Here is a 24,407-nt window from a genome sequence, read left to right as displayed (position 1 = left end):
TTTAAAAAGTATTAGTTTCACTGACAGATTATTTCACTAAAGGGAAAAATTTCTTGTTATACATGAAATAGTCTGTCAGTGTCTGTGTTATACACTTTTTTATAAATCAATATTAATTAATTATTTACTTCAAACATGCTGAAAAGTTATTTTTGCCTTATTTCAACTGTACTAAGATATTTGAACTAAGTTGAGTTTTGTGTTTTTGCAGTGAATGTCATGATGAAACTAAAATCAAACTTTTTTGGCCCATATGGAAAACCTTGCATATTGGAGAAAACGTACTCTGTACGTCACCCTGAACACACCATCCCTGCTGTGAAACATGGTTGTGGCAGCATCATCATGTGGGTTGTAGCTTATATTTGTAATGTAACAATAATTACAATAAGAGGATATAAATACTTTCATTTTCACTGTAAGAACATTTCAGTTCTGCTCCAGCAGCTGGAGAATCTCTGTTCTGAACTATTTCTAATAAAAACTGTAACTTGGCTATAATTCATATCTTTATCTGCCATGTTAATTAAAGAACTATGATAAACTGCTTTAAACAAACTGAAAATATTGCTCCTATTTTCATTTTGCGAGCAGCAGTCATCCTCTTACATTAAAGCTCTACATGATGATTTGACCAAAAATGTTTCCGTCTTCCCCTATGACTCATTTTCTTTAATTTGCTTCCAATAAGCAATAATTTACTTTTTCCCATGTTCTGCTGGCAACGAGCAGAAAACCAAACCATGCATATTGAAAGTGTTTCTCAGGACTGTCTGTACTCAACTGGCAATTTTTTTAAGCTAATGTTATGTGTGACTGTGCTTCTGCCATTTCTCAGAGTTGTTGTACAACCTGACTGCTGATGTGGATAAGCGACAGAAAAGCCAGCCTTCCAGGATTTATTTCACTCAAACTGGATCTCAGGTCAGCCAAATGAACCAGCAGCTGAGCCTGGAAATCAACAGAGAGAAGTGCCAGCGCTACACCGCCTACGTTAAGGTACGCTTAGGTTGCGTTTAACCTTTACTCAGCTGATGTCTCACCTGCTTCTACTTTACCCTGACAGCTCCACTGGAATTGAATTGGAATATGAGAGCGTTTATTTAATTAAACAGGTTTTTTGGGATGGAGTTTTTAGAGCTGTTGTTTTATATCCAGATGTTTTTTGTGAGTGAAATAGGGGAAAACACATGCATAAAGTGGGAGTAACAGCATTACTCATGGTGTTTGGAGAATTTACTGCCGCATATAAGCAGTCATGTGCTGAGAAGCTATTTGTGTCGCCCTGCTGGGTTGGGTTAAAGGTAGCAGTCAGGAGCTTGATGATCCCTGAAACCATACAGCTCAAGTGTGTGCCTGGAGAAACAGGAAACAGACTCTCCTTTGTCGTTGCATAGTCATGCTATTGTGTTTTTCTATGACTTAGTCTTGTGGCTACAGGGAGAGTCCGCATCCTAAGGGCATCATCCATGTATCAGCTCCTCCGGTACGAGGCCTGTAAATTTCACCGCCGATTCTAATGGGGGTCTTCAGGCTCGTTCACTGTGGGAGGCAGAGCCCCCAGCTGAGTGGGGCTGTCATTATTGCTCTCTCATCTCATTCTTCAAGCGTTCTGGCTACTTAAACCAGCTCCAGCAAAAGCTGTTTATCCTGTGAGGTCATTCATGGTTTGTGTCCAAACTGAGATGGTGCTGAACTTTAAAATCTGACATTTCACATTGAAATATATATTTTTTCCACCTCTAAAACTATTCATTTATTTAAATTTTTTTGTTGTTTATTTGTTTGTTTGTCTTTGTATTTGTTCACACCACAAATGTAGAAGTGTATCTTATTGAAACTTTTAGAATCCAGTGCAACAAACTACTTTTAGAGACTAGAGGGCTTTCTGCATGGAGTTTGAATGTTCTTCCACTGTCTATGTTGGTTCTCTTTGAGTACTTCCACCAGTCCAGAAACATTAATGTTAAGTTAAAATGTTTGGCTAAGCATGCCCTGAGGTGGAGGAGTGTGTGTGTCCATGATTGTCTTGTTCCATTTGAGTTTCTGTGTTCTGATAGACTAGCAAAAGATAGTTATTCAAATTGTTGACTCTAGAGTGATTAATGGATGCCAATTTTCAATATTAACTTATTATTTTCCTGCTACTTCTGTGTTGGTTAAACATGTAAACCGACATAGTTGGTTTGTCATGTAATATCTCAATAATGTAGATTGTAGTTTTTTATTGTATTGCCAGAAAATGTAGAAAAATGTGCACAGGTGTGAACACTTTTGTGAGCCACAGCAAACTTAGTTTTAACCTAACTGTAAGTGGTATATTTCTCCACAAAGTAAGTCACTCATTTCAACACTTGAACCGAATATCTTCAGGTTTGTGGGTGGCCAAGCAAAGTATGGCTGAGTAATCGCTTGAAGCTGCCACATATCTGTGGCATCTCTCTCACTGTGTGAGATAAACACACTTCTGCTTTAAAGAGCAGCCCTTCAGGGCGCATATTACTCTTGGGATGAACTTCATTTTACTTTTCTTTTTGGTTAGTTTAGGCTCTAAAGTTGCCTGATGAAAATAGAGTCTGATGCTGGTAATGAAAAGCAGGGCTACTCATACCTTAAAAACAGCTTTAGCCCTTTCTAGAGGCACAGGTAGGCAGATTTTATTACACCTAAGAAGTGCAAAGCTACGTGTTTCCTCCTGTTTTTCAGTCTTCATGCTAAACTTCATCAGGCACCTGCCTCATATGGAGGCTGAGTGGTTTTGATTTTCTTGTGTACCTGGAGAAGAAAGCAGATAAGAGCATCCTCAGGAATGTTAAGCTATTTCTGTCACACTAAGTTGATATTTAGATTTGCAGATGATAAATCCTCTATAGTTGTGAAATCTGAAGTAGTTTTGACTTGCTTTGCTGATGTTTAAATGGAGCATAAATTCATGATACAGTTGTTTTATGCTAGATTGCCCACTGACTCCACCAAAGCTGCAGAACACAGACATAACAACAGACATAACAAAAATTGTGAAACCACAGAATTGGAGGTGTGGTACAAAGATTGCAACTTTAACCGACTATTTACAGAATACATGTGCACAAACAAGACCAAAAATTATGTCTCAGAATGATAATTTTCCTGACATAAATTTTTCTGTCTTTAAACTGTATGGGTTTAGTCCTAATCTTTAAATGAAAGCTAAAAATTCACCACAATCACAGATGATCCGGCGCCGTTCTGAAAGACGCTCCAGTATCATCTGCCTCCTCTTACTCCTGCCCACATGAGCCAGACCTGCCATTCCTCAGAAGAGTTATGCTAATGGAAACCAGCTGGTAGCCGGACTGCATCCTCCAGGATCGGGGTGGGGGGATCGCGCTCCCACCTCATCCTGATCTCAAACAAAAACATACACGAAACTCGCTAGGCTGAGCCTGCCGTTCTCAGCAGGGTGCTCGGCTGCTGTTGTGTCAACTGTAACAGTATGCTGGCGCCGCCGATGGAAAACTCACGTCAGGGTTGATTGCTCGAGCGCTGATATGTGAGGAACGCTGCTGGGCCGACCGTCAGCTCCTCTGTCCATTCGGCCATCCATACCTTTATATTACCTGTAAAAATTCACAGAAGCTACAGGATTTTTGAAGAAGAAAATATGAATGGATATTAATGAAGCAGAGTCTGAAACTTTGCTACATTTTTAAACAAAGTATAAACAACACCTTATTCTCTGGCCTATGATTATATATAGTAGCATATTTAGCTGCTTTGTCAGCAACATTGCAACCTTCTACAAAGATGTATCACTACTAAAAAAAGGTGCAAAGGTTAATTACGCTTCCCAGTAGGTGGCAAAGATGGCCGCTCACACTGAGAGATCTGAAGATTTCTTCCTGTTAAAAGTGAGTTTTTCCTTTTCACTGTCGCCACATACTTGCAGAATAGGAAAGATTTCAGCAAAGATCAAGTGGATTTCCTTTAATCTAATTATTTTATCAATTAGCATTATAAGTTAAAACTATCAGCACTGTCTGAACATTGAATAGTGTAAACTATGGTCCAGTTTATTTTCTATATATAGTTTAAATGTTTGTCTTGTGAATTGGTGATTAGTTGAGCTGAACTGACCGAAGGCAGATGTAAAGCTCAGTAAAACACAACAGGCTAAATCTCACCAAGCCTCAACTCTAGAATAAAATAAAATAAAAACTGCTATAGCAAACTGGAATATATGAACTACTAAGTAAAACCTTAAAGATGATCCAATAAAATTAAAAAAGTAATGTCTCATTTGAAATGTTTTAAAAATATTTAGTTTATAGATATTATAGGGGGTGACTTTAGGTGGTGCGTCAGTAATCCTTTTTCTTTACTTAAATAAAAAGTTGGTTTGTTCAAACTGAGATTAATTTACTTTTATTTAAAATTAATAATCTTTAAGGTACTTTTTATCAATAATTATAAAGTGTACATGGATGGTTTGAGTCACTCAAAATGGGTTTTCAGAATCTCACCTAATAATTGTTGAAAATATTTTGGGTTTTTTCAGGTCTTTGTCTTTAACCAGTCGATATTCAGACACAACCACCTCCACAAAGTATAGGTAGTTAGCAAACACTGTGTGCTGATGCTTGATAGGCTCACAGAGGTTAGTTTATCAGATTAAAGCAGCCTATCAGAGAGGTGTGCTGTAAAGGAACAGGATAAAAAACCTTTCTTTCAGTTGGGGAATGAAAATGACCATACAAGATAAGAGTGAGTTTGTTTAGCCAATTATCAGACATAATTTCTCTAGAAAAGTCTCTAGCATAAAGTACTGGAAATATGTTTATCAGCCTGAACCCAAACTTCATGAGTCAAAGTTGTGTGCATTCAGTAGATACGCTCATTTTATCTGAAATGATGCAAAATCCCGGATCTGCCCGCCAGTAAATCATCCTGAGAAGTCCAGGGCAGGACCAGACTTGCTCAGAGCACAGCTAATGCATTTAGCGTCCAACATTTTTCAGGAGTCATTCTTCCTAATACACCAGTCTTTCATGTTGATCACTTTAAATATGTTTTCTTTGGCAATGACTAACAGCATACTAACCCTCCAGATGGCCTTTGTTTGGTTATTTTTAGCGGAATAAACTACATGCAGACTTTCACTGAGACTGTAAAAAACAGTCAAGGACTATGAGATGTTCAAATAGCCAGAAGTGTTGTTCATGAGATGGAGAAAATAATCATTTAAAAGCCAATCCCTGGATTTAGGCAGGATTTTTGTTGTTTGAAGTGTGTTTAGTAATTTTGTATCGTAGGCTTGTTATAAGTTTCAGGTATTGTGTCTCGTTTTATTGAGGCAGACAAAGTCCATCATAGTAAAATAGTTGGATATTTGTTGCATGAACAGTATTAAAATGGAAACTGGAGCTGAAAAACGTAATAACATAACGCGTATTAGACATGCCTCTAACATTTTGCAGAGGAGAGAAGTTCCCAGAAATTGTTAATTAAGTTAAACATTTTATTTTCCCTTTGGAATTAATAAAGTATTTTTGAATTTAATGTAACTAAATATGAAGTAATTCAGTGTTGTAATTTTTATGACCTTATCTTTAGAGAAACTTTGATCAACTCATCAGAATGTGTATTATTTCTTCAGTTGTTAGAATAGTTTGTGCAAAGCTATTTTACAAAATTTCAGGTCCATATTTTGAGCAGGCATTTGAGAGAGCTGTGTTACGCTTTCGAAAAGGTGAACTAACATTAGGCTCTAAAATATTTTGTTATACAGAGTGGTGCTCATTTAATTTAGTGTGCTTTTGGCTGCAAAACAAACCCAAATCATCAGCTCTCCACCACAGTACTTCATTGTTGGAATAAGTTATCTCTACTTTTAAATTTCTTTATGTGGTGTTTGCAAACCTAAGCAATATGTGGAAAGACAGAAACCACCCCATGATTCAGTAGCTTGTAGAGCCTTTTTAATTGTATAAAGATACAATAATTGCCATATGTGTTTTGTTATCTTGTATGGCTTTGGAGAAGGTTTGGCCTGTTCTTCATTTCATGTGGCTTGCTTCAGTTTATGAATGTTAGTGAGTCGTCATTTATGCTGAGCTCTTAAGATTCCTCTGCAACATTTTTATCAGCTTCTGGCTGCAAAACAACCCCATATATGCTCTAGACATTCGCTATAAAGTTCTATGTTTTTTGTCTAGATAAAACTTTGCAAACTTAAGCAAATCTGTCAGCTAAATAGTACTTCCTAAACAAGTTTAGTTTTTGTTTTTTGTAATTGTCGTGTACATTTGTACAAAATAAGCCCTTTGGAGATAGAGATGTGGCTCTTTGGGGTTTTGCAACTTTTCTGAGCCTCTAAATTAACATGATGGAATATCTAGCTCTTTTTCTCTTATAAATAAATCTTAATTTTAATTTTTCTGTAGGATGAGGAACTTAAAACTGTTTAATAATACCATGATAATTAATGCAACACATTCTAATGAGCCACAGTTGCTTCCCTTAGATCTTTGGTAACAACTCCTCTTTAGTTGTATTGTGTTAAAACACCCTCAAATAGTTCAGACTCACAAAAAAATGTCATATTATGTATTGGCTTACTTTTTAAATCTGACATAATTTTCAGCTTTTGTGAAGAAAAACAGAGCAGGAGACAGATATTTACCGACTGTAATTGAATTAGCTGGCAGCAAGCTGAATGAATTTAGAAAAGTATTCAGTTTATGCTCTATATTTAACTTTTTCATGCATGCAAGCTCCACTGCATGACGAGTGCTGGACGTACATGCACACAGATTTAAAGTGTAACAGGTGTTATGTCAACATTACATTGTGATATATATTTAACTACAACCTGTAAAGCATTCATAATTCCTTGAGTCAGGTAGTGTTTGGTTTCAGTTCACTTGGTCTTGATTTATTGCTCGTCTTAGCAAATAGCTTGTAAGCAGTGCTTTGTTAAATGCTCTGTTCATGTTTGCGTCTTTGATTGTTCATCCATCATCGTGTGTTCTTACTCCAGTAGACCCATTACAGCCAAGCCCACGTGAGCCTTGAAATCCTGCCAGGAGCCAGCTCCATTTGTGGTCAGGAGAAGTTTAGCGCCACACTGTAGATGCTTCGCAGCCTCTGAATAGGAGTTAAAATAAGCAGTCAGAGCCCTCCCTCTAACAGTTGTCTGTTTTATTTAGCTGGAAAGGCATCCTACCCCACTTTCCACTGACCTACATTACACCAGTGTCCAGCATGCATATCTCATGTCTTCCTAACATTTGTTATCGCACTACTAGAGTATTTAAAAGTCCAGTAAACTTTGTTCGAATGACCGCGGCTGCTCCAGAGGCCTCGATGGGGATGGGATGTCCTTTCTGCTCTCATACAGATGAAAATCTTTTCTGCAGTTTTGTGCATGAGATTTTTAAAAACCAGAGATAGTCGTTCAATTATATTTTGTGAAATAAGATTCACCTTTAAAATGACCCTAAATCTATTTACTGAGAGACTTTTGCTTATTTGTTAGTAATATAAACTATAGGACTTTGATGCAGAGATGACTATCCCAGCTCTCCGTTTCAGTGAGTTTTTATTATTGATTCAGATTCTATTTTAGAGTTTTATGCAAAATAATAGTATTAAAGGATGTGAAGTTTAACTTTAGAAGATCCATGGCGTAATGTACAAACCTTTGCATGGACTTTGTATTGAAGTAGAGTGTGCGTTTACTTTCATTTCAAACTTCTTGTATGTGTTTATTCACATAACTACAGTGAACACAGAGCCACTTAGGGGCTTGGTTGTCTGAAACTGCAGTTTAACCAGCAAAAAATAACAAATAACTCATTTAATCATTTCTGAATCATGATTTCTTGAAGACAATATGATGCAGCTGTTGTCTTTGACAATACAAAGACACACATGACAAACAATGACCCTCCACTGTGTTCTACACCCATTTATGTGCAATTTAGCGGGCCCAATTGATCCAACCCAAAGACAACCCATATGTCAAAAGGGAGAACATAAAAAACTCCATGCAGAAAGGCCACGGCTTGGACTCAAACTCAGCAACTTCTCTCTGCAAGGCAACATTGCTACCAACTATAGCAACGTGCTGCCGAACTCAGTGAATCAGAGAAATTAATACTAGAACAAGTAAATTAATTTACCCACAAAGCCACCCAATCTGCTATGTTGTATTCAGTTTCAAACTATGTTGGGAAGCGCAATGAATGAATCAACAGATCAAAACAATGTTGGTTAGTTGCACTCGCACCTTATGTGAAACTTATACGTTTATTGAATAAATTAATAAACATATAAGGAGTACTATCTAAGAAATTGCTCAGAGCTTTGGAGAGGTTAATAGCTCTGAAGTTGGTGTGGGTTTGCACACTTTTTCATTCTCAGCTACTCAGCAGAGACAACTCAACGTTTGTGTGGAAAAGAACATAAAACACATTTTTGTGCACATAGTCAGCCTGTTCACGAGGCCCCTGGACTCCTGCACGTTTGTGTGGTTGACAGATTACTGTATTGTATTTGACCTGCATTCTCACATAAAATCCACAAACCTGCTCATCATAGTAAGCTGAAGTTAATGTGGAATATCAGCTACACTCACCATTTGACCCCAGTCTGCAGTCTGCAGACAAACAGGAAACTCAGGAGAGAAACATAAAGGAGGAGTTCCTGTCGCCGCTTCCCAAACGCTCTCCAATGGCACCAAAAAGTCACAGAGCCTCTGCACGTTTTGACATCCCTGAGCGACAGTCACACTGCTCTTTTTGTTTTCATCTTTAACTCAAACATGCAATTCCCTTGATGCTAGCCCCCCCTTCCTTGTTTCATTCAGCTCAGGCCAAGAGAGCCAATCCAGTGAAAGTATATAACAGAAAGGTAATCAAATCCAGCTGTCCTCTGTTTCACATGGCAGAAAGTCAAGCAGCTCTTTATGAAGAATGGGTTGAAAAATGTGAAAAACAGCACTAGAGCTAGTCACTGTGATAATAAATCAAGCAGAGGATGTCATTAACACTGACAAAAATAGGTTCAGCTAAATGTTTTGGCTGCAAGTTTTAATGTTTGTAATATATTCAGGATACTAAAGAGGCACCGTTTGGGTTAATTTTAGCACAGCTAACGTTTTCATCAGGATTTCCTTACATGGTCGTGCCAGCAAGAACACGAGAGTCTTCTTCAGGGCAGAGCACAGGCTTTAGCTACAAGTCAGATGTCTCATTTCTTTTATGTGCATAAAAGCTACAAGTCAGGTTTTTACCTCTGGTAAAAACCTGACTTGTAGGTCAGTCATTAAACAAACTGTATTTTGTTGCCATGGCAAATTCATTATTCTGCTTCCTGAACCTGATCAGAGGTTGTGCAGATTTGATGAATTGTTGATTTTGGCAGCTTGCTAGGCAGAATGTTTCTGCAGCCTGTTGGCCACAGTGCTGCCACATGATGCCACCGCAAGGCAACTTTATGGGTGGCCAAGTCTGACCACAATGAAAGAGTCTCCCTGGCCATGGTTTCCTCTTCCACTGCCGAGGAAACACAGACAGTGTTGTTTCTTAGTTTCTGACAGTTGCACAGTGATGTCAGTCTGATCAACTTTACTACACAATCAGTTGTTAATATTTACAGCTGAACCCAAGACTGCAAATGCATTGTATGAAAAGACAAGACATAACCTTTTTTTCTCACTGTCTGACATTAAATTAGACTAAATTTTACCCACTTTTGATTAGTTAGGATTTCCAAAGTTGTCATAAATCCAGAAAAAAACATACGTTTGCATACATTTTCTCAAATATTTGGAAAACCAGCCTTTCAAAATCGGTCAAACATCCTTTCTCAAGCTTCTCACAATAGTTTGCTCCAATTCCTCACTGGACTGACGTAACTGTGTCAGGTTTGTAGGCAACCTTGCTGGAATGAACCCATCCAGTGCTGCCCATAAATTTTCTATGTGAGATCCAGGATTTGGGATAGCTGCTCATAAACATTCATTTTATTGTCAATTAACCACTTCCTAGCTAATTTGGGGTTAATATCCAGCTGTAATTCCCACTTGAGTCAAAACTTCCTGGCAACAACTCAACATCTTGAGGTGTTGCCTTGATATTTCCTAGTGTTTCCATTTGTTTTGTCGTAGAAATATTTTTTGTGGTCCTTACTGATTTAAAACAGAAAACATTTAGTCTGATTTAATGTCAGATAGTAAGAAGTAAGAGTTGTTTGTCTTTGTATACAGTGCTTAAAGATCTGGATTTAACTCTCTGTTGGTACCATTATCAAATTCTATTTCCTTTAGAAACAAACTAATTTTGTCACAAAGGAAATTCAACAGCTTGCATTATTCCATTGTGTAAGTTCTGCAAAGACTGCATCCTACAGGACCTTCAATGGGTGGATTACCCAAAATTTTATCTTTGTAAGATGCAGTTTTTATCACAACCCGGTCTGGAAAACAATAACATAAAGGTCCCAGATTCATACAAAGTAAGAAAATCAGCTGCAGGAAGCATCTGGAGACCTCCTCTATCACCAGGATGGAGTTGATTCAAACTCACTGACAAACACACTGAACTCTGTTTAACAAACTGCACATTTTAAGATGCTCCCCCTGCCAACATCCCATCCATCAGCAGAATGTTTTCTCTTGTGACTGAAATAGCCATTTCATAATAAATGTCTCTTGTCACATCACTGCAGCACATTTCTTAGAGGATCCTCATTCCATGGAGATTTGGCACTTTCTTCTGTAATAATGCAGATCACTTGCTTCCTGTTTATTCACAGGAAAGATTTATCAGGATGCTCAAGGAAGTTTGTCTCTCAAGCTCAGGAAGTCTTCCGACGCTTGTTGTTCTTTCCAAACAACAACATTCAGAAATAAAACTTATGACACCATTAGCAGGATGGATTTAGTTAATCTCCATAAAACATCAACAAAGCATATTTGCTCTCCTCCCTGTGATCTAAATCTCAGAAAGTACTCCTAAATAACCGATGTATGTATATAAAAGTAATGGTTTTTATGCTCTCTTGATGACTCTGCTATGTGCTTTATGGACACTTTGCAACAGTAGCTGATTAAACCAAAGAAAGTTTTAACATAGTTTTCAGAAAATATTAGTAATTCATTGAGAAATAAGACTAAGTAAGTACTTTGGGTACAGCTACAAAGGTTGACCACTAACATTGATCGTAAGCAACAAATGCTATCTCTTTTTTCACACTTTATATAACAGATTAAATTCATCCCAACAAACAGAAACAAATTTAGTTCAAATTCAATTCAGATAAATCTGTGTTATATTCCAAAACAATTAAAAAACATATTGACAGATTTAGATCCAATTGCATCCAGTCTAATTCAATACAGGTTCTAACACAACATAGTCAAATTTGGTGAGCATGTGATACCATTTGGTAAAAGGTTAAAGGAAACTTGGCTGATTATATTGAATCATCAACTTGGCAGTGATCCCTCATCCTAAAGAGAATGTGTTGACAGTAAAGAAAAACCTGCTACTTTTACAGGGAGAGACATCTAGGAGAACAGGCGTAGTGTGAATGTTTTTCTATTGTACTTTCTAAGTAAAAGAAAAAAAGGAGAGAAAAGAAAGTCAATGCCAGCAATAGCTTCATCAATGTCTCTATTCAGGAAGGAGACACTGTTAAATACAGACCATAGAGAACTTTTACTGGTGGAAAACCAAAGAGGACACATATTATAAGGCAGCAGTAGCTTTATCAATGTCTCCCTCCATGAAAGAGAGACTGTTAAACTTAGAAGCACTTGGAGAACAATTTTATGACAAAGAAAAATAGAGAGTGAACTTGGTAGCTTTAACAGGATTTGTTCTGTGGAAAGACCAGAAAGACAAAAGACACCTCAAAGTTAATGACAACTAAAATTGAAAATGGCAAAGAGTATTGTTTAAAATTTAGGGTACCTAGTTATAATATTGCTTTATGTTGTAAGCTGTTTATTGCCTAAACCTTATGGCAAACACAAAAAAATCATTTTAATTTTTTGATTCCTTGTTGTGAAAACTCCCATTTAAAAAAAAAACTCTTTAAAATCTTCCTTTGTCTCTCATCTTGTAAGAGGAAAGATTCTTTTTCTGATTCCACATTTGTTCATTTATTCTAACAGAAATCAGCCAAAAAATAACTGCCTTCCCTTCTGCCCCTGTTCTGCTGCTGCAGCCTTGGTTTTTTTGAATGCTTTTAGTGCGAGCTTGCATTTTAAGTCAGATGTAATTGAGATACTGAAAATGGAACAGAAAGCAAATAACGTGTTGAAAACATCACAATGAGGGGCGCTGAGTGAGGAGGAACTGAGATATGCAGGAGCACATCTGCGTAATTATTAGAGACTTAACTGAATTCCACGTGCAGATAGTCCAAAGAAGCAGTTATAGTTATTAGCGTTGGCGCTAAATCAAGTCGTTGTTGAGAGAACGTAGTAAAAGAAAAAAACACGCTGATGAATTTTCTATGTTCGAGGAGTTAACCATTTCCATCTGGCAAGCTGCACTGGGGGAAGAGAGGCACCTTTCTTAGCTCCTTTATAAATCCCAGCTGTGTCTGTAGCTGTCCAACCGTCAGATGTTGAATGCTTTCTTCATGATGTGGACGAGGCTGTAAAAGTTTCCTGTAATTTCTATTTATGTGAGCATTGTTTTTCAAGCCAATAAAACCAGTGTAACCCAATTCTTGGGTAAAACAGGCATGTTTCCTTATGCCCACCCTTACAATCTGAATTTATTACATTATGTTTGAGAAAATCTTTCTTTGTTTTTGTTTGAGTTTTCTGTGAGAAAAGCAATTGTGAGCAGCAAGAAAACATACATTATCTTTGTCTACGCCTTGTTAAAAGCAGCACAATATTTATCGGTCTTCTTTGTGATGTGGCTTCATCCATGACACTACAGATGGTACACATTTCCTGTCACTGAAGTGATGTGCTTGTCTGTGTATTCAGGAGGAAATGTATGTTTGCTCATGGGAGGCATTGCAACACACCATCCTTTCTAACAGCACGTTATCCTCCGAAAGGTTAGGCTTTGGTTGATCTCCAGAGTGTTTTCACGAAAACAGAGGACTCGCAGGTCTTAAAACAATACAACAGTGCAGTTTATCGATGATCATAAATAAAAATACGAAAAATAAAACAGGTGGGAGATAGTTGAGCAGCTTTCATTGGTGGTAATGCTGAGCCATATTTCAAAAGCCAAAAGGATGTACCAGTTTTTGTACTAAATGAGTATTCTCATGAGTATTAGCAATTCAAGCTAATAGTAATAGATGTCTGAAGTAATTCACTCAAACAGTAACAGAAATATGTTTATAAATCAAGGTTGTTAACTTTTGACCTGTGGCGATCACCATGTTTGAAATGCACATCATCCATGTTTGATTTTGAGACTAGTGTTTCTTGAGAAAACCCAATAAAAAGAAAATGGGCAACTCCTATTGCAATACCTGAATGTCTTTACGATGTTGTGTCACTGAGAAAAATTTGTGTTAAGTGAAGTGGTACTTTCTATGAAAAGTTTAGCGATCCCTTTTACCCTTATTTTGAGTCATGTTATTACAACCTACAGTTCTTTTTATCGATTTCTTTGACTAATCACATTTTCCCTGAAGTTGGCCAGACATCTGCTTCAATTACTAACATCGGGCTGAGCAAAATCTTTCTCCTCTGAGTTGGAGTAAAAAGGGCTCAAACTGCATGTTTAGTGTGACTAGTAGTCTGGTGTTTTTGCATTTCTCAGAATTGGTTTGGACAGAATCAGGGTAATAAAGTCCAAAAAACTTTGTTTTTCCACTGACTCATGTAATAGATTCAAAAAATGTTGCATGAGGACATGCAAATGGCATATAAATGCAGTTAGTTTTAGTGATCTCTGTAAAATAATTATTTTACAACGAACTGATAATACATGGTATGTTTGGGTTGGTAGGTGAGGGGCTGGTCTAGGCTTGAGTTGCTAGGTAACGGAGCTAGGCTGGGCTTGGTTTGCTAGGTAACAAAGTTAGGCTTTTCTGGGGTTGCCAGGTAACGAGGCAGTGACCAACAATTGTGATTTAATAATCGGGAGGTTTTTCAAAAAGCTGATATTCCAGATACCAAAAAACATCAACTTATTGTAAGAAAAAGGGTGGTTGTTTTTATTTTTATTTTTGGAAGCATTTGGATTATTTTAGAAGCAGTAGAGACCCAAAAAGAAAGTATAAAAATGTGCTTTTCAAAATTTGTCCCTTTTAAGCACACCAGTTAAAAGAAAGCAACTGTGTGCTTTAGTCAAAGAAAAACAAGAGAAAACCCAGGTTTATGAGTGGCAGTGATCATTGTCACAACAAGTCCTTGACTGTGTCCTTGAAGGAAGCTATTTAGATTGAAAAAATAAATTTCCTGCCACCGACAACAACAGTCTGATCTGAGGAGGTGAACCCTGGGGAATTTCAACAGGATGTGGGAGCCGGCTGTTAGATTCGATTGAAGGTTGTTCTAGATAAGTGACGCCGGAGGGGTTCGAATGAAAAGCAGAATTTTGTCACAGATGTTATTTTTCATAGTTTAAAGCTTTTGTGGCATATGAACCAGGACTGGTTTGATTTTCTGAAACATTGTTGGATCAGAAGTGTAAATATTTTTGAAAAGATACAGGAGTTTAATACTTCCCTAGAGAAGTAATGTTTTCCTCAGAGATGCTCACAGTTTCATGCCAGTTTCTGATTTATGCTTTTGTATGAATTTGTGTTAAAGATATACATTTTTAGACAATTCCATAAAATAAGAAGATATAGGAGAGCATTAAAAAATATATTTTAGCACATGCAGTGGCTATGTGCCACAGCAATAACTCACTAAATCCAGATCTAATTTATTTATAAACCATTGTGGAAAAACAGCAAGTGTTTTTGCAAAAACCAGATGAAACAAAGAAATAAAAACTAAGACATAAAACAAATATCATACTCATAAAATAGTACGGACTAGAAATTAAAGGCATCGTACTCCAAAGTTTGGGAGCCACTACAGAAAAAGCTGGCTAGCTTTTGGGACAACTAAAAATAGCTGATCTAAGGGCCCACGAAGGAAGATAAATCAGGGAGGTACGGAGGAGTACGACCATTTAGGCATTTATGAGCCAACATTAAGATTTGCACTGGAAGCAATGAAGGAAAGACAGGATGGGTGAGATGTGCTCATGTCTGCGTACCAGTTTAAAGATGAACCAGCTGAAGATGAATGCATGAATCATGTCAGATGACATCAAATCCCATCTGTAGTTTTCAGCTGAAGTTACTCTTTTACCTATGTCTGCAGTTTGTCATCCCAAACCTCTTAACATTCTTTGATAATCTGCTGTAACTAATAGTTTAATGCTGCAAATTGTACACATTAAGCCCAATATAAGATAAGCTCATTATCTACTTGACTACCATATGCTGCACACATTGCTCTAAATTCGTTAAATCTCATATTATCTCCTTGTATCCCACTGTACACTCTTGTTGTTGACATGCTGGATCCTTTTATCACTTGATTAAAAAAGCTTTTTTCCATTTAGACAAAGATTCCTCAGCACTTAGCTCTTAAATAAAATGGCTTCAACCTGTAAATCATCTAAACACCCTTTGCCCTTACATGGAGTTCTTTGAGTAAAGACGAAGCTGGACACTTTTGAGGGAGTGGTTTGGCTGAGAGTAAAGCTCTTGTGTGTTTCAGTCAAGCATGATGTGTTTAAATTGAGCATCACAGCATTTTGGGGCTTGACGTCAGCCTCCCCACACCCACCATGATGAAGCTGCTCTGTGTGCAGAAAGTGGGCAGTTTGGTGAGTTACCATTGTGTTAATCCCATTAATACTTTAGCGCCAGAGATAAAATTTTATATGGAGGTACTCTTCTATCTATGCTGTCAGGGATAGAACTTCATGGATGCCCAGCCCTAACTTCAGCATATTTTGTTGGGATTTTTTGTGTAGGGCCAACACAAAGCATCGCACAAATTGTGAATTGGATGGAAATTATACTTTATTGTATTTTGACAAACATTGAGACAATACATCACCATGACATTACATAAATACGCTAAAGAGAGAACATAAAGAGCATGTTTTAATAGCTTTGGTGTTGGTGGAATTTCCAATAGTTCTGATATATTGTTTGACCTCATTTTCAAAAATGGAAAGAAATGGTTTTTGATTAGCGTAACGGCATTTTTCTCAACAGTGGCAACCCCACGTGGGGGACCAGTGGAGGCCATAGCCCCCTCTTGAAATCAGAGAATTATGTTCAGAGGACATAAAGTAATTTATAAATTAATGTATATGTAAATAAAAAATAGTAATAAATACAGATTAATATATACACATGTAGATCCCTCTCCTTCAGAGTTATCTTGGACTTGTAGTGGCTTCTCTGATTAATGCTCTCCTCTCCAGACTGTCAGTTCAGGTGGATGCACATCTCCACATTACCTCATCCCTCTTTACACTTAGCACCAAATTTGCAATTTATTTCAACTAAATCAAATTATTTCTATACAGTGGCAGTGTTAGATTTCTACAGGCGTACACTGCAACTTTATGGATGTGTGTAAAAGAGTTTCAGAGGCTGCAGAAAGGTGTAAGTCATGCACTGTTGTGTCAAATAAAAGGGGTTTAAGTGTAAGCAGTCAGAAACGTTCTCCAGGCTGTGAGAGCGACGTATGTTAAATATTGTTTTCATTTAAAACATGTAGAGATGCAGGCTGACGTGCATCCAGTGAATGAAAAACATTTCTATTTTCAGGCGAGAAGCCGCTGTGCCAAACGTGTCGTTAAAGAACGAAACTGCTGGAGCTTGCAGATTTTCTTTATACTGTGGCAGAAAAATTTATGGCTGAAAAGTAAAGCTGCTGCTTCTCGCTGGAGTTTTCTGGCAGCTTGGCTCTGTACAACGGAAACCTTAACAAACTGTTTTGTCCACAAAAGGGCTGAAAAGTGTCAGGGATATTTTTAATGAACCATATACACTTTTAATAGCATCATTCCTTGAAATCGCAAGCCAGATTTAAATATGTAGGATTTCTAAATGTTAGCTTTCCTTCCACCCACTTGGAAACAGTCATGAAGTTCACACAACTAATGGTTATAACAGCAACCATATCAGTCAAGTGGTTTTAGCATTTTGATGATTTTTCTACAGTTCCTTGCAAAAGAAAAAAAAAAACAATGAAAACCACATATTATTTTCCTTCCAGTTTCTAATTATGCACTACTCTGTGTTGATCTGCTGCAATCAACTCCAGTAAAATACATTGAAGTTTGTGGTTGTAATGTGACAAAATGTGGAAAGCTTTAAGAGGTAGTAATGTTTTTGTACTGTGCTCTAAATTGCTATTTCTCCATAAATGCGTTGAGATAACAAGTTTGCTTATTTTAAGGTTCATATCTAAAGTTTACTGGTAGATTGTTTCTGAATAAAACAAGCAACTAATCATAAGCACAATGGATGTTTGACTCTCTGAACAAACAGGGACACACCCAGCAGAGCATGTGTCTGTAGGAGCATTCAACACAGTAAATGCCTGTTAACTATAGAATAGCCGTCTCTTAGAGGACTCCACTAGCATGTGAGGAGCAGTTGTGGGGGTGCCTTTCATAAAATAATTCGTAATGGCCAGTAAACGCTGGCCAGTGTCTCCATCTCGGCTGCAGCTCAGGAACTCCTCTGTTTCATAAATGCAGCACCATAAGGGGGGAAATGATCCTACCAGGGGTGTGACTTTGGGTGGGGTAATTGGCAACACCGATCAAGGGATATTAAAAGCTCAGGCCCGAAGTTACTGAACAGCCTCTCTGGTGCTTATAATACACACTGTTTGGCCTGGGAGCTCTCCAGTTCACTCTCAGTCCTCCTTCCTGTTTGAAACAGGAAAAAAAAAAAGATTTTCTGTTTAGAAATTCAGGTAAAATTTCCTCCACTGTAAATTCAGATTGGGTCCTGTTTACTTGTGAGATAAATAAAATATCAGATTGTATAAAAACAGCCCGTTCTATTTTAAGCCGTTTTGTCCACAGTGTCCCCTGTGGCATGTGAAAATGTGCGATAAGCAGGGGGGGGGGGGGGGGGGGACTTTAGAGATTGAGACTGAAGCGGTCTTCTCCCAGGAGGTCAGTTCAGTTAGAGGACAAAGGACAAGGGCCGTTTCAAGCATCCTGTTTTAATTGCCACTGAGGCTGAAGGCGTTGCCAGCATTTATCACAGTGCACCACCACTAAATAACCGTGTCATGTTACCAAGAGAATAAGCCGACATACGGCTGGAACAACAGCGCTTCTGTACTTTCAAATGAGGCGTGAAGTTGTGACAGATGGACTGTGAACATCACATGTCTCAATCACTCACTCATGCCGGAACCATTCGTTGGTCCCTCATTGAAGTAATGTGAGACTTTTTTTTAAATATGTATGTTTTTCTACATAATAGCAGCTAATTGTGGAAATCTGGGCCTGATTATTTGATTCATTAAGTTAATTTAATGTGGTTTAGATTAAAGATCAAAATACCGGGGCATGCCGTGGTGGCGTAGGGGTTAGCGCGACCCGTATTTGGAGGCCTTGAGTCCTCGACGCGGCCGTCGCGGGTTCGACTCCCGGACCCGACGACATTTGCCGCATGTCTTCCCCCCTCTCCTTCCCCGTTTCCTGTCAGCCTACTATCATATAAGGGACACTAGAGCCCACAAAAGACCCCCTGGAGGGGTAAAAAAAAAAGATCAAAATATCGCTCTGCAAAGTAACTAATATAGCTGTAGGCTTGCACAGAATGAAAAACTTTCAAATTTGTTGTAAATATTTAGTGAAAAGTCTTTGTGAACAAAAAGTACATCAATGTTAAATTCCTAGGTTTCAAATAGAGTACCACAATATATCGAGCTGCTGTTTGGTAGCCGGTGAGTGTATTCACGCCTGACACATTTGGTCTGCTTTAAATGGACCAGAGTTCATTTCCCCCGTCAGTCCACACCTTTTGTCCCGGTGTGAATACGCTCAAGCAAACTCTGGTGTGGATCAGAAAACCGGACCGAGACTCACGTTTTCAGCTGGTCCCAGTTTGCTTTTAAACAAACTCTGGTGTGAATACACTGGACTCCATCCAAACCAGCTACAGGAAATGTACATGTGGTTGGACGTCATGAGCCACGGTTGTTGGGCATCATGATAAAAATGAGCCAGATGTGCACAACAGAAATGCAGATTCAAACTTCCATATTGTTTTTTTCCGGTTCTGTGCTCTGTCCCACAACCAGTGGGAGCAATGATCGTAACCCGCATGGTTTTATTTACAAATTATAGTCCTTTTGCAAAAAAACCACAATGTGAAGGCAAACCACAACAAAACATGGTCCCTTTTTTGATCCAGACCAACCAAAGGAATAGACATTATATTTCAAGTTTCATCCATTTACTCTTTGTGTGGATCTAACACCAGCAAATTCTCAGACAATCTTGCTGATTTTATAGAGTTTGAATAGGATATGATTGAAAAGTTTAGCACTTTAACTGTGTTGGTCTTTTATATTTGCCTATTTTGTGCACAGTTTTCAAATTGTTGAAGTAAAACCATTAAAACATCAAAAGATGTCACATGCAGAGCTAGCATTACCATCAAAGCTGTGCTCTTATCTATGTGTGGCACCGTTTCCCGAATGTACCTCAAATAATTTAGTTTTTGTCCGTTCATGTCCTGCTAACAACGACTCCTTCCTGTCATAAATCTCTCAGCGCTGATGTGTTCGGGTGTGTTTGACACCGGTGATGTGCTCAAAGTCCAGACTGACCCTGCTCCTAACCGTGGACAGAGGATGGGTGGGTGGTCAGTGTGAAGCGCAGTGATAAAGAACAAAACGTTGAAAGCGATACAGAATGACCAGCTGTGACGGCCACCGGAAGATGAAAGGAAGAGCTTTCTATTGACATTGTGGGCTTGGCTCTGTGTTGGTCGACATCAGGTTCAGAGACTGAGGTCGGTGTTAATATTTTTGCTGCAGCTTTCAGATTGCGAATCCAAACTAAAGCCTATCTAGCTCCTTTCAAAGAGCGGAAGGCTGCTTTGATAGACAAAAACCCCTCATCATAATCCACTTTTCCCACGTGTGTCTTCCAGCGTTGTCATCTCTTAGAGATTAAAGATCTGATCACTTTAAGCCCCTGTTTTCATTCTGTCTGCATTATTTCCAAACTCGACGCCAAATCAAACAGTCCTTGTTGGGCTCTCAGATGGAGCAGCCAAAGCGAAGCGATATCTCCCAGAGGCAGTGCCAGCAGGTTTAAAAAAAGATCAACTCTGCCTGGAACTCACAGAGGCTCTGCTTTTCTTACTTTCATCAAGTAAAAGGCAAAAAAATAAAAAATTGAGCCATTGATGAGAGAGACGTGTCACTCATCCATTTAAACCGTTTCACATGATCTGCATTTCAGCCTTGTGAGATAATATCACATCACATCCAGACTGTGGGATCTTCTCAAAATCTGTTGTGTTCAATTTTTGCACCACATGTTAATTGGAAAAAGACAATAAATGACTATAATCACCCAGACACTTACATTACTGTTACTTCTCTGAAGTTATGTTCAGTTTTTACATTTTTTGTGTGTGTGTTTTGTGCACAACGTGATACAGATTCTTAGCATTTGTCTGGTTGTTTGTGTTCCCTGCAGAAAGAAGTGAAGGATGTGTTTACAGCCATCACATTCGAAGTGGCCTACAACCTGGGGAAGCATTTGATGACGGGACACCAGGACCGAGATCTGTCTGCGCTCACACCAGTGCTGCGATGGAGGAAAGGAAACAAGATTGCTGTAAAGAATGAGGTACAATACTGAGACATAATGGCAATATGGATTCAAAAATTGTGTAAAGCTTCAAATAATTTGAAATAAAGCCCAGACTGCAAAAACACAAAATCTTACCAAGCAGTTTTGTCTAGTTTCATTTGTAGTTTTCATCTTATATAATACATGTATATGTTTATATATTCTTAAATATGACTAGTCCACTTAAAATGATCAGCTTCTCTGATTTTACTTTTTATAGGTATATGTTTGTGTAAAATGAACGTTGTTCTTTTATTCTATGAACTACTGACAACATGTCTCCGAAATTCCAAGCAAAAATTTTGTTTTTATTATCAGAAAATGAGAAATGGTCAAAATAACAAAAACGATGCAGTGCTTTCAGACATCAAATAATACAAAGAAAACAAGTTTATATTAATTAACAACAATACAAATGTTTTAACTCAAGGGGAGTTCAGAAATCAATATTTGGTGGAATAACCATGAGGCTTTAAAAGGAGTTCAGTGCAGTGATCTCGTCATTTTTCCAGAGTTGATTGCAGTTTTTTTTTCATTTATAAGATGGGGGAGATGTAAAAACAATCTGCCAGTAGAACTAAGACTTTTTACTAATATTAAGGAAGGATTATTGCCTTAAAAGATTCATGTATCTCACAGAAACATTATTTGTGAAGTAGTTTTGTCTTATTTCCAGTGTCCCAATGTATTTGCACTAGAAACTAGACAAAATTACTTGGTAAGATTTTGTGTTTTGCTGTGTTTACTTCTAAAATAAAAATATATTGTCACAGAGATTTCAGTCAGTTGCTTTTCTATAAAATGTCACGGAATACAGGAAAAAATGTAGTGTAAAATATTTTGGCTTGTTTTTAACAGACCAGCAAATCACATTTTAGCAGTTTTTTGTTTGTTTTATTGTTTCAGCAAAAATATGTCAGTCTTTTAAGATGACCTCATTTCCCTTGTCACCTTAACTCTATAGTAGATTATTTTCACACCTGTTTCTTTACAGTTATGTTTCCCTGTTGGACATCACAGGAATGTAGAAAATACGTCAACCAGAGCTTAAAATAATTTGGTTTTAGTTACTTATCATTGTCTTTTAGGGTTTTTTTTTATCTGAGAGCAATCTAAAGAGACCAAGTTATTTTCTTTCCAACCCCCTGTAACGTTCCCCACATGTTTCTCCACTCTCTGCAGTGTTTTTTTTTAACTACGTACATAATAAATAATTTTTTTTTCTTTAAGTATCTACAGTCCCCATGTGTTGGAAAGTAATCAAACTAAACCACTTGTCTTAAATTTCCTTTCATCATTTCGCCTCATACCACTGTAATTAAAATCAAGAAATTAGATCAACTTTCCTGGAATAAAATCGCCTCAATGTCTTCTGCAGCGACACAACACTGCCCCCTGTCTGATCACTGAGGCTTTGTGTTCAGTTCATGAACACCATGAGGTCATTTGAACTGTGTGCTTTGCGCTTCCTCTTCAGACCTGGTTTGAGAAGAACTGCCTGTCAGACGACTGCGCTGCAGACCTCAGGCTTCATGGGAAGCTCCTGCTCTCCGGGTGAAAAAACCTTCCGCTTTGTAGCTGAGCTTCAATCTGTGTGTCTCTGCTTTCAGTTCAGAGACACTGAACTGATGTAATAAGCCTTGTGGGTGTGGGTAGGGGAACCATGACGCATGTCTGGAGGACATCCATATGTTTTTCCATAGACAGGGAGGTGCCTTTTCACATTTTTGAATCTTTTACTTTCTGTTTTATGAAAAATCCTGGATGTGTTTCTCAACCTATCAAGACGTTTTTCTACAAAAATCACAAATTTAAAGAAAACCTTAAACATTGCTCATTGCTTCAAAGTCATAGTTTAGTTAGCTTAGCTAATTTATTTCAATCATATTCACATTCAAATACAGTGATAGATATTTAGATAACTACTTGTTTAAAAAGGAGATAGGCAGAAGTATAAACTTATTTAACACTGCCCTCTTTCTTCTAAATGTGTCTTATTTTATACATTATTTTTTATTTAAAGAAAAGAAAAAGTATATATCTAAAATACAAAAAACTATTTGAGAACAATTTCTTTCACAAGAGAGAAATAACATACCTAAGGAAGTTCTTTCATTCAAACATACATCCGCAAAATTAAAACAGTCTTTATGAGACTGAATTTGTTCTAATTGTACATTTAAAACAACAATAGTTTACCGAAGTGCTGTGTGAAATATAAAATCACCTCTAACTTAAATAAAATATATATATATTGTAAAACAATAACAAAACAAAACCAGATAAAACAACTAATAAAGTTAATAAAAATACAATAGAATGAAAAATGAAGTCCTAAATTTTCTGCTCAGGTAATGCTAACTGATTAAGCTTTTACTAATTTGAATGTTTACTGACCTATTAATAATATATTTTAACACTTCTCCTGTTTCTCTAATATTCCTGCCAGACTTCATGTCAGACCACATTTGGCTCTTGGCGCAGTGCGTAACGTTTCCTTGAATGTGACAATCTCTAACTCTGGAGACGATGCCTACGACACCAACATCTACTTCAACTTCTCCAGAGAAGTTTTCTACATCAACTTCTGGCAGAAGGTCTGTAGGTCTCTGAGTACTTCCTGTTTATTTACTGTTTCCCACGTATGTTCTGTAAACCATGCAGTTCTCTCTCCGATGTTTCGCATGTAGTAGTGAATAACTGTGGAGCAGAAGGAAATGAATGGTATTTAATAATCTTAAAAGTGTGGATTGCATTTGTGTCCACCACCTTGGGTCATTACTTTTGTAGAAACTTTGCTGCAATACCAGCTTTACACAAGTTGAGACTGGAAGTCTTTGTGTATTTTTCTTTGCCAGATTAGATGGAAATTTTTGATATAAAGTAATAAACTATGGCTAACAGATGCTATATTTTGATCTATACCATTCCACTGTAGTTCTGGTTGAATGTTTCAGTCCATGTTCCTGCTTGAAGGTGAAACTTTGTCCCAGTCTCAAGTCTTTTGCAGCCTCCAGCAGCTTTTCTTGAGAGATTCACCTGCATTTAGCTCCATCCATCTTTATGTCAACGGTTATTGGCGTTCCTGTCTCTGCAGAAGAGTAGCATGACACTGCCACCACCGTGCAGTGTTGACTTAGATTTTGCCTGTTGCTTAAAAGTTATGTTCTTCATCCAGTCAGAAGAGCTTCTTCCATGTTTGTTGTGAGAAATTTGAAATGTGTTTTTCTCATTTACATTTCACTTTATTTAGGGTTAGTAAATTAAGGAAAGCGGAGAATTTAGGGATTTTTATTATTAAAAATGTGAAAAGCATGCATATTTTTTCTTCCGTTTCACAGTTTTTTGGGCTGTGTTCCTCCACGCAAGATGGAGATGTGCATTTTCTCAAATGCAGCGTCTGTTCAAAGTTTATCTAAGGTTATACAAGAGAAGTGTAGTCTAAATAGTAAAGCACATAAAATACATTTTTATGTGTGAGGATCTAGGAGTTAGACTTCCTGAGCTGCGTAGGTAGACGAGAAG

At 37.6% G+C, this 24,407-nt stretch overlaps 1 protein-coding gene across 1 annotated transcript in view; it reads left to right on the top strand.

The window, feature by feature from the left end:
* Positions 1–24,407, top strand: part of itga9 (integrin subunit alpha 9) — a 65,285-nt gene that overhangs the window by 21,935 nt on the left and 18,943 nt on the right. The window contains exons 15-18 of the mRNA XM_005806827.2: positions 839–999; positions 20,727–20,879; positions 22,360–22,436; positions 23,332–23,479. Coding sequence (XP_005806884.1) covers positions 839–999; positions 20,727–20,879; positions 22,360–22,436; positions 23,332–23,479 — 539 coding nt within the window. The remainder of the gene's footprint in view (positions 1–838; positions 1,000–20,726; positions 20,880–22,359; positions 22,437–23,331; positions 23,480–24,407) is intronic.

Source organism: Xiphophorus maculatus, chromosome 22, assembly GCF_002775205.1.
Source record: "Xiphophorus maculatus strain JP 163 A chromosome 22, X_maculatus-5.0-male, whole genome shotgun sequence".
NCBI lineage: Eukaryota > Metazoa > Chordata > Actinopteri > Cyprinodontiformes > Poeciliidae > Xiphophorus > Xiphophorus maculatus.
The sequence above is the reverse complement of the archived record's forward strand: the minus strand, read 5'-3'. Positions and strand labels throughout refer to the sequence as shown.